The 18,329-nt window shown below is 41.1% G+C and overlaps 1 protein-coding gene across 1 annotated transcript in view; it reads right to left on the minus strand.

The window, feature by feature from the left end:
• The window catches only part of KBTBD12 (kelch repeat and BTB (POZ) domain containing 12), a 29,397-nt gene extending 13,653 nt beyond the window's left edge, over nt 1–15,744 (minus strand). Inside the window, exons 1-3 of the mRNA XM_010160912.1 lie at nt 14,675–15,744; nt 13,454–13,724; nt 10,368–10,518 (exon numbers count right to left, since the gene is read on the minus strand). Coding sequence (XP_010159214.1) covers nt 10,368–10,518; nt 13,454–13,724; nt 14,675–15,744 — 1,492 coding nt within the window. The remainder of the gene's footprint in view (nt 1–10,367; nt 10,519–13,453; nt 13,725–14,674) is intronic.
• Between the last annotated feature and the right edge of the window lie 2,585 nt (nt 15,745–18,329).

Here is an 18,329-nt window from a genome sequence, read left to right on the forward strand (position 1 = left end):
AAGATTTTTCATCCAGTTGAACTTAACAGCATTCAATTCAGTTAAATATTTGAATTTGAAAACCTTCACTGGGTTTGGTTTTCAGTTCCTTTCTCTATGCACAGCAAATATTTACTTGCCCTAATACCTACCAACAAGGTCCTAGCAGTTTTTATTAGGCTCCCCTCAGTGTGTGCTGGAGCAAGGAAAGCATCCAAACACTTTCCTTACAAGCTTAACACCCTCAGCTAAGCAGCATTTGCTCTGATGGGGTCCTCCTCTGAGGCTTGATTCACCTAAGAGAGCTGAGGTAGGGATTAATTGTGGTCGTAGAATTTTGCTAGTCATTTCCATGCTAAAAAGGGAACTGTAGGCATCATCATGCTGAGCCCTTCTCTTCGTGGAGTCTCCTGAGCTATTCCTTAGGACTATTTGGAAACAAGAATAAGTTTCAGAATTAGAACATTTACTTATTATATTGTTCTATATGCCAGGAGTGTTACCCTCTCCCACGCAGTATTCTCCACTACTTCTTAATGAATTCTCACCATTAATTCTTAATGATATTCTCACCTTATGAGAGGTGTGCCACTCTAAGGACAGGATACTTTGCCTAAATAAATCAAGAAGAGTTTTAAGGTCTAATCAAAATTTTTAACTGATAAGGCTAATTTAATTGATAGCTTATCACATAGTCTTTCTGATTCTATAGCATTGTTTGGTAGAATCACAGAGTACAGCATGCAAGACAGCTGCTGGTTATCAAGCTATGTTTTTTTAAAAAGTTAGCCCAGGTGTTACTGTACACCACTGAAGAATATGCACTCACCCAAAGGAAGAGGCTTCATATGAGGAAAGAGCATCTTGTTCAACCAGAGGAATGAATGGTACCAGTTAGGGAATGCATGTGGCATGTCAAAGTCACATAACTTTGCTGATTGCCTCAATATTTCAAGGAGGGCAGCGGACAAAATGCCCCAGACCTCTCCTAGAAGCATAATTGCTGTTTGTTGCTTAGTGCATTTTTATTGTAATTTTCTAAATTGAGTAACTGTAGGGCATGGTAACTTCAGAAAGAACAGAAATAATCGGATACAAAACTGATACAGCACAGTCAGTGACTTTTTGCAAAAGATCACAACCATTACAAGTTAATGAAGACCTTCAGCGGCCAGTCCAGGGGATCCACCTCCAAACATTTCTCCTGTATGGTTATTGGAAAAGTAATCTTTCTTGACCTATTGGAGCATCTTTTCAAAAGTTTAAGACCTACTACATATTTTCTAGCATTTATGAAACCTTCATTAGCTAGTTTAAGCAATTTAAATTTAATCCCCTTTAATCCTGCCATCATCAGAGACAGTCCTCAAGGTCCAAAATATCTCCATTTTATTTACACCCTCCACAGACATTTCAGATAAATCCAATTTCATGTTCAATTTACAACAAAGGCAAAGCTAAGTTCTCAGCAAATAGAAAGTAAGAAGGAGAAATCAAAGGGGAATAAAGTTTAATTTTCAAGCTTAGAAAAACAGGATTCTGAAAAACAAGAAATCAAGAATTCCAATCTCCTCTTCTAAAGCAACGTTAACACCGAAATATTGCTAACAAAGGAATCTGAGGATATTAAACTCCACCACACTGCTTCGCTGTCTTTCCAGATGTGGTAGCTGAGAAATGTTCCTCTGAGACAATCCTCTTTCCTCTATGGAGGTTGATGTGTCAGGCCTCTTCCCAAACAGACAAATACACAAATCAACAAAAAGGGTTCCCAAACTTAAATCAATTCACATCTGCATCTGAGCGGAGGCATCTAACATTAACCAGGCTATTCATCACCTACACTGTGTGTAGCATGCAGCACTTCAAACTGGTGGAAGAAACTTGCTGTGTCAGGCAATTCCAGGTGCTTTGTGCTCCCGCAATCATGGTTCCAGATCATCCTGTCCCAGTGCCTTCTTCACTCAGATTTATGAAACCATTAGGAGTGCAGGTGGTAATATATGGAATTACAGTTAAGACCATGAAGATTATCTTTATTTCGTGGTCTCTGAGCAGGACAGCTGAACATCTGAATTCCTGCTCTCCTCCTACAGGAGCCTCTATGGAAAAGGGAGGTAACCTTGAAGGGGCTAAGGGAGGGTGTAGTGAAGAGGGAATAGGGTTGTAGGTCATCTATGGGAGGCTCATGTGCCAAGTGACCCTCCAGCAGCACATGGATCTGTACTTATCATTGTACCTTAAACCACCCAGAACTATAGATGGGGTCATTAAAACACACGTGCTGTGGTCGCAGCCTCATGGGAGTCCCAGCAGGTGAGCAGAAGGGCAGCAATGGCTATTTCCATGCCCACAGACTGGAATGGGTGCTGGGGAGGGCCCTTTGTTCACCCACACTCACCTATCTTATCACAAACAGAGGGGCTGAATTCAACACCACAAAAACACAACTATGTGTCCTTTGTGCAGGGTGCGATGGATTTCTCACTGGGAGTTTTCAACATTTCTGTCATTTTCACATTCATCACACAGGAGGATTCAGTCCTAGAACCCAGTCTTTCCCCCACCCCCTTACAGATACACCCTTTCAACACGTTACGCTTTTTACATTATGTGCTTTCCCTAGGAGATACTTCAGATGCCACTGAAGAACTAAAAAAAGCCAGTGAAACCACCTTTGTGTTCCCAAACCCATTAATGCTTGAGAGCTTTTCATATCACGCTTGGATGATTCCACAATCAAACGTACTTTTCAAGGGCACTCTGTAAGCAGCGGTTCTAATGGACTTTAAATTTAACAGGAAGCTCCATTACTAAAATAAATATATAAATAAAATGCATGATCTTCATTAAGACCTCAGGATAGACAAGACAAGCCTTTGATGCAAAAAGGCAAAGCAGGATAGGCGATGTGATTAGCAGGTCTTCAGTATTCCCATGACGTACAGCCCTGTGCCTTGCCATACCCACACGCTGCTTGTATCTGGCTGAAGGCAGAGCATACAGCTTTGGCTGAGGTCAGCTGCCTCCCTTGTACCCCTCGCTCATCTGAGAAGGCCGAATACAATTTGAGTCACACCGGTTCTAATAACAGAACACCCTTCCAGCACTTGTGGGGAAATGTCTGTAACAGCAGTGAAGTGGTGCAGTCACTAGCAATAATTAGTTCAGCAAGTGCAAAGGGCATAAATGCCTTAAATGTATCCATTTATAAATATATAGAAATATATTTCTATAGGAGCGAGATTGACTCAGTTGAGTTTCAAGAGATGGGGAACATTCCTACCTACCTGCACCCAGTGACTTCACCCAGCTCACTGGTACTTGTAAAAAGAGGCACTGGTACAGAGTACTTGTGTTTCCAACTCTCATCCACACCGAGCTCTTATCCAGCTAAATCTGCCAGGCAGCTGTGTCCAACATGAACAATTCTTTTTTTCCCCCCAGCATATCCATCCAGATCCAAGTCTGGATTACTCACCGCGCAGACAGGATGGTTGACCACAATGACACCTACAAGGTGGTTGGTGGCCCAGATAGGACTGAAAAGAGCTTATGTACTCCACTCAGAGTGGCAGGGTGACAGGGACTTCTGAATATCAGACTTCATACCATTTAATTTGGTTTCCCCGCTAACAGACACCTGAAATAAGACACAAACTACAGTCTCTCAGCCAGGGCAGCATATTGGGGAGCAACAAGGTCAGAGCTGCTTCCCAAGGGAAGGTGTCCCAGGTAGTAAGCTCACCGTCAGGGCGCAGCTCCGCAGGACTAGAGGTGGGTGATCACAGAAGGTTCTACCAGCAGTTATCAGGCAAAGGCAAGATGGCAAGAAGGGGGTGACTCTCCCAGGCCTGTGTTTAAATGATGCTCATGGACCTATGGGCACAGGGTGTGGGTGGAGGCTCCAGGTGATGCTGGTCAGGGTGATCAAGACCTACTAGTGCCCTCAGGGCACTGACACTGTAATTCTTTATCATATAATTAAGTCCTCAGATCACGATACTGAGCAACATGTATTCTAGTACCTCTTTGAAATTTTATCAAAGAAACCTGGGAAATGGATTAAAAAAAAAGGAGTAATTCTCCAACAAGCAAGTGAAATCTAAGCTTTGCCTCTAGTAAAATAATTCACTATTAAATTCATCTCTGGAATGCACAATGGATTTTATAGCTCTAATCTCTTATGTAACATTTCCCTTCATTACCCTTTAACAGCACTCAAGCTGAGAGTCTCAGCACTTACGTTGCTCTCTCCCTCTCTGCAAAGCAGGGCTGCATAGCTGGTTTCTTGGAGAAATAAGGGAGCAATAAAGCGAGCCCTGGCAGGCACTTCCAAAGATGAAACCGAGAAGCACTGTCATTCTTTACTAATACAGAGCAAAGCAGATGAGGTAATGCAGGTTGTAGAAGACATGAGAGCAAAAGATTGATTAGAAGCATTCTTAAAAAACAGATGATTGTCTTCTTAAACATGGCTAACACTTCAGTCCCAGCTCATTCTTTTCTCCTGTAATGCCTTGTTCTCATTTCCTTTGATAATCCTTAAGTGAGTAGAAAGCATTTCTGATCTCATCTATCAGACCAAATTTTTGCCTATTGTGTTCCTCCCTGCACACAGGCACTACGGAGGCTGTTGCACAGGTATAACACAGCAGAATCAGGCCCATAAGCTGCTACTTGTCAGAAGTCCAAAGCATATTTATAAATAGACATGTTTATTTTAGAAGAAGGTGTTATTCAAATGCAGAGTTAATACTCAAGCATGAAAGCTAAAATGTTTCCTTCCAGCCACTCCTACACACACTTGGCTTTCCAGAGAGACCCCAAAGTACATATTCAAATAAGTATTTTATGACCGAGACATTCAGTATTTAATTGAACCACATTTAACTGCTTAAAACTTTTAAAAGGAGCTCTCAGCAAAAACTCAGGGGAAAAAATCAAGTTGTAAGAGGTGGGATGCCAAGCTAAGGAGGATAAACAAAAATTCTTTCATTCCTAAATCTTCCCTAATAGGATTTCTTATTTAAGTCCTCCTATATGTTCTTATTTATAAAGCAGGAATTATATAACAGAGAAGCAACACATGGTTAAAGCTGTCATGGTGATACAACATTTTTTTCCAGTGACCTGTATTTCAGAGACAGTAGTTCTACTCAATGTATTTTAACATAAGCTAATGAATATGGCATTCAAATGGATTCATTTGGATAAATTTTCCTAATTTGTCCATTGGTTGTAATGAGTTTACAGAGACTTAGCTGGAAAGGATATTTTTTTAAGCGAGAGATTAAAATGCATGACCTTAAATAGAGCCCTCCCATCTGGTTTTCTTCCAAAAGTGTCTCAATTGCCTCTGTCATTAAAAACACAATACTGCTCTTTCTTGGGCTTTCCAACGAATATAGTTATGTTCCTGGGAAAATATAGAGAGAAAGAGCTAAGACCAGTCAAATGGGATGAATAGAAGAAAGGATTTTGAGCCTTAGGAAATGCTGTTCATTTACTTATGAGGATTATGTTCAGTGTATAAATAGCGTAAGATTCTCTAGGAACATTACACAACAAACAGATAATTATATCGCAGGATTGCTGATTAAGACACATGGTACAGGTTACTGAACAATGCGATTACTCAGACCAAAAATTCTAATCTATTTCTCATTTTTCTTCCATCAGTGTGACTCTAAAATAATTCCATTTCAGTCATTAGGGTTTTACACGCTGGAGCTCCCAATTAGGCTGTGAAGAGGTTTTGGACAGTGACTATGTACTCCCTGTTCTGTGCCAATAGGACTTTTCAGAAATTAACACTTCAAAGGCTAAGCGTCAGATTCTGATCTGGGTTAGAACAAAATGAGTTTGACACAACACAACTGAGATCAGCAGACTACTTACTACAGATTTACACCTACATGGATGAGAGCAAAAATTAGACTTTTATATCAAAGAGTCTGCTATTGCATCTTATTCAAAGCTAGTGCTCCATCTATGCTTTTTGTTTCATATTTATGATAGAAGTTGCATTCACATGAGAGATATTAGAGAGGATGAACATTTAGTGGAGTGATTTTTCATTTATGCTCTAGAGTCTCACCTAATCCTGAATGTGCTGACACCTCTATGAACTGTACAGGAAGACAGAGATCCTGCCTGAAAGAGCTGACAAACTTACTTCATTTAAGGACTTTGTTTTGAAGAGGTGCCTGAAAGAAGTCTCATCTCTCTGCAACACTACTTCATGTATCCAGCTAGAGCTATATTTTTCTTTATTTCATGTTTTTATTCCTGGGAAGCAGGGCTTGGTTCTTATGGCATACAGAAGGTATCTTGCATTTGCCTGCTTCCCCCTTGCCTCCCTCCATCTCCTCCCTCTGTCCCCAGCAGCCCAGTGGATCTTCTTAGACGGGTGCAGACTGCAGGGAGCCTGTGGAGACCGTGCACCACATAAGGAACAAATACAGTACAAAAAGCGGGTGATGCTTGTGGGAATCCAAGCCCTGATGGCAAGCATGCTTCTGAATCGCCCCTTCACCGAGTGTCCCATGACTGGGGCTTAATGGGAGCCTGTTAGATGTGTGAGTTCTGTCCACACACACTTCACCATGGCGAAACCCCACTTGGAGTGGGAGGGGGTATAAATGGCAATGGTGGGGAACTCCATGAAAGTCTCCCTCTCATCTGTAGCACAAAAGCTTAGGCATTATTGCCAGAGCATAGATGTCTCTGACATCACTACATGAGGACAACCTACGAGCTGTGATCCTCTAGGATGTGTCTTTTAGCACAAATCGCCTTTGACAGCATCTTTCTAGACTCCCCCAGTGCCCCACATTCCTTGCGAAGCAGGGTGATGTCTGAGGCATCCACAGCTTTGAACAGCCTGCAATGGTTTTACCACCCTCGTGACAGTTGCTATTCTTCGGTCTGTCAGCATCAACCTCCATACTCCTTCCATTCCCATGCTCTCCTGAATGTCATCTGCATGATCAAGTCCCACATCCGCCGGATTAAAGCGCTTTCACTGTCTTCCTTTCAATGCCATGGATTGCCCCTCACCCTGCCGGTGATTTTTTTGACTCAATCACAATGATTTCCAAAGGAAAACTGTACCCACCTCATAGCCCAACAGCCTGAGAACTCACAAGGTGTCAAGAACTTGTCACCATGAGTAAACCGTGGGATGTAGCTTTTCTGTGTGAGGTTTTAATTACAGTTGGCGAGTGTGAGTTTACAGCTGGAGATGAGGCCATGTGTGATATCAGCAGAGCCAATATCAGTGACTGTATCGCTGTTTCCAAACAGAATTTGTTTGGAAATCGCTTCATCATTTTGAGAGGTCTTGGAAAATGTTTAATCTCCTCCAGAGACTGTGATCATTAACATTTAGCAAGCACATTGTCTTCTCAATTTTAACAGATAAATCTTCATTTCCACCCATACAGTTAAAGGTGGATTTAAACCAGCATATTCAAAGGTAGAATTTGTTGACAAATCATTTTTGGCTCAGTGTCAGGTTTGTCTTTCAATTAAAAAAATATTTCTAATACTATTTGATTTCCTAAGGAAACAAGACCCATGCAGTTACCTGCACTACGTGTGTTCTGTGTCTGTGTTTATTTTGTCTGCCTTTCATAGCTTTAGTGCCTGTTGGCCAGCTTCAACCAAATTTTACAGATTTATGGATGTTAAAGTCCTTGCAGAGTTTGTGAAAATAGGCAATCTGGAGTTTGTGAAGGCATCTCAGACCTAGGTCAAAATGTCTTCCCTGTAATCGGAATTCACGCTACCTGATATTAACTCATTTGTGTCTACACTTGCTGCAGTTACACCTTGAGTGGGTGGAGCATCAGAATGGAAGCAAGCTCAGAAACACAATGGTGAAAATAGCACAGTCTTTCTCAAAAACCCACTCCCAGGAGCAGCATGTGAGCTTATACCTTTGGTATAAATTACAAGCAAGTTTGTTCATTACAGTGAAATTACCTCAGATTTACATGATCAAAACTGAGAACAAACACTGCTTTTATGTGTATTTAGTTACATTTAGTGGCAAGAGGAAAGGGTCCAGTGCAGCAAATGGTTAATCACAGGATTGTGTGTTGGTTCCGTTAGGACTGCTCGAATAAGGACTGTTCATGAGAAGGTGTGTGAGCCATAAAGTGATGGAGACGGAGCAAGAGCTTGTTTTGGACCACGTTCCAATCCAATTAACATTTTCTCACAAAAGAAAAAGACAAATTATTGGTACTTGTGGAGATGTAAGAAAGAATTCAAGTCCAGGTTCAGCTCCCTGAATACTGCAGCACTGGCAGCTATACATAATGAAATGATGCTTTTTATATTTTCCCATTAGCAGAATGCTCTTGAAGGTCTGTGAGACCATGAACTTTCCTCAATGCCTTTAAACAGGCACTTTTCAGATTTAATGCTTTGTGTTCGATCTGTACATTTCATTACTGTAATCACTGAGATATGCTTCTTTCTTTGTGAGATTCTGAGAGAAGAAAATGGATGCAGTTTTCCTTATTAGCCACTCCTTTTCCTTGTCTCAGTGTCAGGCTTGCTGTGAAGACGACTGTCAATTTGTTTTATCACATGCATCCCAAGGCGGCTCCTTTCTTTTCTCCCTGACTCTCTCGTGTCATCACAGCATTCGTGGTCTTGATCTCAGAATGCTTCTTACTGAAATGCATGAATACAGCCTTTCTCTTCCCAACTATTACAGCTGCTTCTGCTGCCCCATTACAGCATCAGTGTCAGTATAAATAATTATATATATTTAACCTTCTACAAAGAATGAAGTTTCCACGTTTTCAAAGCACCTTTGAACCTGGGCAGCCAACATTCTTGTTATTTAACAGCACACTGACGTTCTCTCTCACTAACCTTTGACAATAATGAAATGATTTTCTGTTTGGAAAACTCTCTTTTCCATACAGGCTTCTTTCACCCTTTCTCCTGGGTGTGACTATTGGCCTGTCTCAAGCCTCTTAAGAGAAAGAAGTTTCTCTAAAAGAAGACAAATGCAGCATTAAAGCCATTTTCCTCTTCTACTTCAAAGACATCTTTCTTAGATACACCCCCTGCAAAACACTTTCTGTGTTACATGCCAGGAACAAACTCTTCTTTATCCATGGTATATAACAATCCAGACAAAACCAGAACACACCTTATACAGGAGGCGTATTCCATTGATAAGACCATATTTATTGTGTTCACTTTGATAAGCTTGTAAGCAGGTGTAGTTTGAAGCAGAAGGGACTGAAAGATCCTGAGGTACTGATGTGATTGCTACCTTCCTCATGTCTGATGCTGCCCATGGGACCCTGGGAGCATGGAAGGGCATCAATAACTCACTGCCCACCAGTGGATTAACTGACTACATGAAATTTCTTCACCATTTCTTCAAGTACTTTCCAGTTATACACCCATCTATAATCCTTCTCTACTTCATTGGGTCACCTCTCTGACTCCTATTCTCCTTTCAAGATGGCCCCTCAATTTTTTCTCATATCATTCCCAATGCTGACAGCCCCTTTCTTCTCCATCTGCCTTTCCCTGCCTTATGTCATCATTTTCTCTTTAAAAAAATCTCTCACTTGACGCCTGAGGTATTTGCTAGTGTTCAGAAACAGGTGACGTTCCTTCTGTTGGCTTGGACAGAGGTTGGGATGGGGCCTTGAAGGCTGGTCTTTGGGAAAATTGTCATGTTATGGATGAATTGTAGAACTGGGGATATAGATCGGGATCATTTTGGGACAAAAGATTTTAGGGTAGGAGATTATTGTATGCTTTTTCACAAGGCTTAAACTATTGGTCAAAATACCATGTTTTGTAACAAAAATGTTGAAAAGATTCAATAAAAAATAACAAATTAAATATTTTGATTTTTTAAAAAAATCCACTGGTTTGAGGTGGGTGGAAGAGGATAATTCATTGAATTTTATCAGAATCCACAAATAATGTTGGTTTAGACTGGGAGAGCTAAATTCTTTTTCCCTATGCCATTCCGTCGTGGTGCTGGGTTTGTTCCTTAGCTTTCCAGTGCTCACCTGTGAAATGGCGCTAAAAGGGCTTCTCTACCCACATTTTAAAATTCATTATTGTTTAGAGCACACACCGATACTCCAAAGAAAAGCAGTTTAAAAAGCAAAGTATCTTTGTTACATTAAACCAGAACATGAAACACTCAATCTACATAAGTTGAGGAAGGAAGAAATGATGTGGGGAAGAAATAACTCTAGAAAACCACTATCCATTTAGTCCAACATACTTTGTCCTACGTACATAGCAAAGGGTGAGATATTTCACTTCGCAGAGGCAAATCGCTGGAAAGAAGAAAAAGTCATGGTATTATCTGTTAAAAATCTGTTTCCTCTTACCCAAGACATAAATCTCACTGTTGACTACGGCTGTGCTGAAGCGGTATTTGGAGTACTTCATGGGCGCGCCTTCTGTCCATTTGTCTTGGCCTGGGTCGTACCGAAACGTCCTGTTACTTAATCGATCCGGCTCATCGTCAGGCAGATCCATCTGTATGAAATATGACAGCCACATAATAATACAACATTTGGAGCCCTCTGCACACGCCTGCATGCAATTAATCACAGCAGACAGCTGAGCAGATAAATAACATAAACACATCAATTATAGCTGTGAAGTGATTCATGCTCACCAGGGTTTAACTGCACCCATGACTTGTGGCTGGGAGTGCGCTGTAGAAGGCAAAGGAATAAGAAGGAATCTATACTCCACAGCAACAAAGCTGAGGATTTGGGTAATAACAATACTTTCATGGGTCTGGCTCTGGCAGAACATACCTCTTTCACAAAGCTGCTCTAAAGTCCTAATAATAATAGAGAGAAAACCAGCCTATCTGGCATTTCTCCTTCCTGCTAAAGGTTGAAAACTATTCCCGCTGTTGCTCTGACCATACTGTGAGTCTCGGTGAGGTACTTAGCTGGCCTTTCTCAGGCCTATATATATACATAACTTATTCTCGACTCATCTGTACGTTTATTTAGTCAGCCTAACCAGAGTAATGTTGTTCAACTGACACAACTTCTTCAATAATTTTCATAATAAGCTCCTACCCCCCCGCTATATCTTTGCTGCCATAATACTCTTTTTATACTCACTCCTACTCTTCTTGTTCTCCCTAATCTTCTTCCCCTTTCTCTGCCTGTCTAGTGTGATGCAGGGAACTCAGATTAAGTTTTCTGGGTATGACAGCCTTGAACATAAGCAGTAGGCTGTGGGGGAGAATCCTGAAATATTTCAGGATTAAAGGTTTCACATAGAGAGAGTGAGAAGGAGAGAACGACTTTCCTTACTTGTGATGGTGTTACACGTCCTCTTGCTTTGCTTGTGATTTTTCTTGCCCCAAAGATCTTTCCAACACTGGTGTAATGGACAAGACAGTAGCAGAGAAACTAAAAGTAAATATATAGCCCCTTGTTACCTCCTATAAGTGCCCTGGGGCATGTTTTTTCTGTGTCCTTAGTGTGGAACACTGATTTATTCAGTGGAAGAGGGGTAAGCTGTGCATTTTCAACACAGACTAAGCATATATTTAGGAGCAGGCACCATTTGACATACTGTAATTCACATGCTATCTCATGTTTGTGGTAACGTTTGCCTCAAAGCGCAGAGCGTACTTTATGTACAGAAAACATAATGGCCAGGGCCCTCCTCTTTGTCTCACATGTCTGAAACCTTCTGTTCAGCCTCACCAAACACCTTCTTCCATTTTAAGAGCCCCCAGTTACCAAGGTTGGAGTCGCTTGGGTTTTTAACTCTGCTAGCATCAGTGAGGCTAAACCGGTGCAGAGCCCAAGCAAAGTCGAGACCTTGCCCTCCTAAGCTGTCCTTTTATGTCCTGGCTTGACTTTGTCTTGTCTTGTTTCGATGGCAAAATCTGAGTGGGAAGGGAACATGTATTTATCTCTGTCCTGTAACCGCCAGGTGCATTTACAGCACTCTGTCACTGGTGTGCCGTTAGCACTTGTTCAGGATTGACAGAACACTCCATGCTGCTTGAGCATAGGGACAACTCCTGGCTTGATGAACTAATTTGCTTTCACCGTGCAGCACAGTAGCCCCACACACACAATCACTGCATCTGACAGGTGAGTGTGGGAGATACAGGGAACCAGAAGAATTCAGCACTCTGCAGTGCTGGTCTTAAAGCACAGAGAGCTTTCCCTAACTTGTTCTGGTTTGTTCAGGTATGCCCTTATCTTACAGAACGACAGTTTGTAATCATTACTGTTAACCTGCTCATCTCAGACCTATTTATATATAAACTGAGACTCCTGTGTATTGTTACTGATAGTACTGGTACCCACTTCGGGTCTTTTCAAGGTGCCTGTATTTTTTTAAAAACCAGTCTTGGCTCAATATTCCTGACCTGTACTTCTAAGCCACTTTTCCTCCTTACAGTCTGTTCTGGAGAACTATCAAGAAAGACAAAGTTGGTTGTCTGACTTCAGCATCTCTCTTTGTGATATATCTTTCTGTTCAATTCTTTTTACAGATGGATTGTTTCTACCTTAAGTGTGTTTTAATATTTTAATTCTTTAAATAGCAAGGTATCCTTGCTCAGTTCTTGCAGAATCAGAAATACTCTCTGATCATTTTATTGTCCCCTCTGGGGACTCCCACACTCAAAATATCCAAAGAGGTGGAAAACCTTTTGCTGAACACATCTCACTCAAACACTTTAAACAGAAATTTATTTCAAAAAGAACACAAACCAATGAGATGTGATTACAGTTGTAACATATTGCTGTTGACAATAAGGATTACAGATGCTCCACTTCATTGTCAAGTTAGTGTGGGTCTTTAAATTTGAGCATTCAAGATAAACTGCCCCGAGCAGTAAATAAGAATGGGCCATGCTCTTAAAAAAGATCTTTTGCCCTGGGAGCAACTGGAGAGAGCAAGCACTGCTCCTGACATCATCTTCCTTGTAGCATAGTTCTGTGTATTCCTTGTACTACTGAATATGGTATCTGTGGCTCTGCTGAAAATTCCCATTAAAACTTTACATGGCCAAGCAATGCAACTGAAACAAATAGATTGATTAAAGGAAACTGTTTGTCAGAGAATGCTTTGACTTTTCATTTAAAATATAATATAATGAAAATCAAATAAATTAACTTTAGTTAGCCAAGAAAGTTCCCTAAGAAATCGAGGTGAACTTTAAATTTCATATATAAATCTGCCCGTGAAATTTACCTGTGTACACACTTGTTGAAGACAGGGCTCAGTTAAGGGGCCCTGTATGACTTAGGGATATTGTTCTTCACCCTGTTTCGTTTTCCTACAGATGATATTTAATCAGAAGAACTTGAGCAATTTATTCTTCTGTTATGACTGATGTACTTTTCCTAGGCAAGAAGCACCATAAAATTATACAAGACTGCTTATTAGTACACAAAACAAAATAACCGTCACATTTCTTAACCTGTGGTGTCCATCCACCCAGCACGTAGAGCTTGTTCTTCACAGTAACCACCCCATGGCAGGCCAACGGTACTGGAAGAGGCGCCGTGCATCTCCAGGTGCCTTTCTCCATGGAATACTTCTCCACACAGTTTGTGACCTGATACTGGTTTTTCACTTTCATTTGTCCTCCTATTACATAGAGGTCGTTATGGACAGTACCCAACGCATAGAGTTCACGGAGCTGAGTGGTGCACAGGCAGTGCCAAAACTGGTTTTCTCGCTGGTGGTATCTGTAGGAAAATCCAAAGTTGTAAATAGCCTGGTTCAGAGAGGTCCCATCAGCTTTTTTTGAGACATTACCCCCTTCATCGTCAATGTTGATTCAAACAATGATACAATGACAAGAGGATCTTTCTCCTTCACAGAGGAGTTATAAAATTGAGCCCAAGTTTTGCAATATCAACCATTTTTGGTATGAGGGAGCCTAATTTTAGGCATCTTTTCAAAGATATTTGACCCTCATTAAGGTAAGGAATCCCTTATTTCTGCATGTGCTGTTCCCACTGAAGTTACTGGGAAGAGTAAGAGCTCAGCACTGCTGAAAACAGGGCCAGTGCTTGTACTGCCTCAGTATCAATCTACCTCCTTAAATTTAAGCATCTAGGCATTTGAAAATACTGTCACAATTTTTAAATTTTGTCTTTAATCTAGAAAAATGTCTGATTTTCTTTAAAATGGGTGCATCTGAAAAAGACATGAGTAATAACAGAATGAGGGCTTTAAGCTATCAGTCATTATCCTTTCATCTCTGAAGTACTATCATCATCAAAAGAGAAGTGTGTTATCTCTGTCTTACTGGACTCCTTGGGTCATTTTCTTGACTCATCTCCTTCTGCTAATGACCTAGAAAAGAGCATCCTAGGAAAATGTTGAGGTTTGAGTAAGGAGAATATAAAATCCACATACATTGATATAGGATCTAATCAAGCTTATTTACACAGAGATGCCACTACAGTAAATCCTCCTTCTTTTGAGAGAAAAGGCATCGGGATTTGGTTGTATGTATGTAATTCATTGTGCCGTAAGATAAATTGTGACAAATTGATTAGGGTAATCGAAATCTCTGGGAAAACTTTCAAGTAGAGAATGCTTTGTCTAATGGTCTTCTTTTGTCTCCAGAAATGTTATTTGGATTGAAAATTTTAAAATAATTAGGGATTTTCCGACAGAGGGTACACACCTATAAATTTCGATGTTCCTGGTCTTTTGTCTAGACATTTTGGCAGCACTTGCCTCTCCTGCCACAATAATATCATTATTCTCAGTGACAACACCAGTGCAAACACATCCTAAACCCTCTCCGTACTTTGGAGACGAAATGAAGTAAGTCTTTTTTGTTGCAGGAGCGTAACAAAAACTGGCATCTGCATAGCTACCGTGTCTTGACCTAATGCCGAGAGAATTGTTGCCGATGCAGAGTAAGAGATCGGTAGTCTCCATGCCATATCGCAGGCTGAGAGGAGGGCGGCTGGACAGCTTGATGGTTTTCAGTGCTTCCTCAAACATATCATTGCATTCTGAATTGCACAGGATCATTGTGTTCCTTTTCTGGGTTTCCAGGAGGAAGGAAGGGCTGACAAGTACCAGTCTCACCTGCTTCAGGAGCTCAAAAAGGTGCTCTACACGCACCTTTCTGCTGTGCTTGACCCATCTGATGACGAGGTCCAGAATGCTCTCCTCCCTGGAAATATTCAGATCATCTGATTTTATGAGAGTCAACAGCTGCTGGAATTCGATCTCTAATATTTCTTCCTGTAAGCTCACCTCACCAAAATGCTGATACAAGTATTTCCTAGCTTGATCAGATAAATCTTCTGCCCCAATGTGGTTTGCAAAGTAGTAGATGCCCACACAGTTGGAAGCATCCATATGGTCCATCATGTACTTCTGACACATACTGCAAACATCTTCCATCTGCATGAAATACGCAGCGAGCGCAACAGTCTGCACATTCTGGTTAGTGAGGTGCAAGTCCGCACTGTACATGTAATCCAGTATTACGGACATGCTCTCTGCAGAGATGTCGTACAGCACCACTTCTTTTTGTGTGCATTCAACCAAGCCACAGGTAAACATGGCTTTGAAATAGGGACTGAAGGCAGCCAGCACCACCTTATGGCAGGGGAATCTCTCACCTTCTGCAACGAGCACAACATCAATTATCTCTGTTGATTCTTTCATTCTCTTTACTTGTTCCAATAAAGTCAAGCTATGGCGCTGCTTTCTTTTCTCCTCAGCTTTATAATCCATGGTTGATCTCCAAACTTCCTCGTTTTAAATCTTCTCAGAATTCAAGGTCTTCACCAGGAACATGTCTAGAGGTAGAAGCGTAACACGTCATCCAATAAGGACAAATCATTGAGAAAACCAATATTCCTGTTAATATCTAAAGCTAGTCATCCTATAGGGTGTGATATAAATCAGTAATTCATAAAAAGCACGTAAAATTACGGTGAGGTCTCAGGCTCAAGGTCTCCAAGAAACACAAAAATAAAATCCACACTTCAAGTGATCTCTAATATTCAATAGCTCACCTCACATGTTTTGTGATTATTTAAAGAAAATTATGGACTTGCCTTCATAGCAGTCTTTTCCAGCTGCCGTCTCCCTCCTTTCCCTGATCCTGATCCAGAGCCTATTAAAATCAAGGGAAAGATTTCCGCTGACTTTAATAAACTAGGTCAGGCCCCTAGTCCCTTGGCTATTCAAGTTTTGCCTCTCACATGCACCTGAAGGACATCAGTCCTCTCTTAGGTGCTGGAAGCACCTTATATTTTCAACAGCCCTTAGGGTAGACAGCTAGGATGGAGTAGTGCCTTCTCAGTGCTCACAGCTCCTCTCAAACAAGGAGTTGTGCCAAAGTAGGGGCTTCAGAAAAGGGTTTTACAAAAATGGAAAAACATTAGACTTGATTCTCTCACTATTTTTACAGTGATCTACACCTCTGCAGTGTAGGTGGGTAATAAGGCCACCAGCACAACCCAGTTCCCAGGCATTTTACCGAGGCGTAAGTGTACGTGCGGATGTTTGATTCCCTGCCTTACCACCAGGCTTGGCTCCCACCTTGCAGGAGGATTTTGGTTCAGAAGTCCTGTGCTTACAGCCTCGCAAAGCAGTTAGGAAGCTGCCGCCTCCTTACTCTGCCGATGGATTTCTCTGCCCCATTGCACCCCCTTTACCAGTAGCTCTCTCCCCGTCCTTCCAGCTGAGAGAGCCAAGCCAACATTGCGGGCAGAGACAGCTTCCACCCCTGAAGTGTGGTGGCAGGACTGGCAGGAAGCGACTCATCTAATTGGCCAGATTCTTTGCTCTTTTACACCAAAGTGTGGGTCATGGTTTTCTTACAGAGTTGCTGCTGGTTTGCTTTGGGATAAATAAAAGATTAGTAAATAGAGGCCAGCTTCTGAGCTGTCCTCTTGCTTCTCAGCAGGATGATTAAGCGCTTCAGATTCAGAGAGTTTTGGTTCCACTTACTGTAATCTCAAATGGGATTTTAAATTAAATTATAATTATTCACATAATCCCTCTAGTTTTATTTATGGGGAAAACAGAAGGAACTTCAAAGTTCCATTTCTGTGTTTGGGACGGGCTTTACTGAACCTCTCCGGCTTTCAGATCAGCAAGCTGCAGAATCTGAGGTGGTAGTAGAGCTGTCAAGGGAAGAATGGCTTTTACCCATCACTTGAGGGATGCCAGTTCTTAACACAGTTTCTGTCTCTAATGTGGTACTGGGACAGTTCTGTTGTGGAAATGCAGTAAGGACTCATGTCATGTATCACCAATACACAGACAAGTCCTAAAGCTGTGGTTTAACCACGTTTGAAACACATTGTAAACATGCTACGAATTGCTTAATGGGACTATTCAAATGAGTAACATTCCTCACCAGCTTAAATATTCGCAGGATCAGGGTCTTGCACAACAGATTGAAATGTTTTTTCTCAAATCATGGAAGCACAAAAAGTTGTCTTAGCCTCATTAAAGAAAGATGTGTCCATATAAAAAATGAATATATGAAATTCTTTGAAAACCACCAAAAGGTATGTCTACAAACAGTCCAGATTTCTCTACACATTGAGGTAGACAGATTCACAGATTTCCCAGGTGAAAGGAAATCTACAGCTATATCGTCAACCTCAGACCTACTCTTTTAGCCGTTCACTTGTTTCTGAAAGTAGCCACCATGCTGTTTTAGCAAAGTACACAGATTCCTCACTTTTGAGTGCTAAATAAAAAGCCAGGCATGCTTGAAGATTAGCATTTCCTTGATTTCATCAATTCTTTCCATATTCCAATTCTGGAACTAGGAGCAACACATCAGAGAAATGAATCTGGTTTATTACCAGATTTTAAAAATGGATTTGGAAGACAAAACATTAACTTCATAGTCTGAGTGTGGGCCAAGCTCTGAGCTCTTCTAATGGTACTTGTAAAAATCAAAGGCAGTAGGTTTAGTACAAAAAACAAAGCCATGGTATTGCCAAAATCTAGATTTTTTTTTTTTTCCTGTCCACACTGAAATGAAATACTGCATTTGAGAAAACATAGACCTTAATCCTGCATCAGCTGCCTCTGGAGGAGTCTTTACAGTCAGTAGAACCCTTTATGAGATAGAAAATCATCTCTTTTTTTTCAACCTACATGATAATTAGATGGCCAGTTTACTGTTTTCCCCTCGTTATTTTCTCACCTTGCGATATTTGATCACTGCATCGTTATACAGGAACCACACTACATCTCAAAGATCAGGTATTATAAGTACACATATCTTAAAGCAGATGAGCTGCAGTGTCTTTAACCAGGCTGTCACTCTCCAACGGGATGAAAGTGTTAAT

The sequence above is a fragment of the Eurypyga helias genome, unplaced genomic scaffold, assembly GCF_000690775.1.
Source record: "Eurypyga helias isolate BGI_N326 unplaced genomic scaffold, ASM69077v1 scaffold43381, whole genome shotgun sequence".
Lineage (NCBI taxonomy): Eukaryota > Metazoa > Chordata > Aves > Eurypygiformes > Eurypygidae > Eurypyga > Eurypyga helias.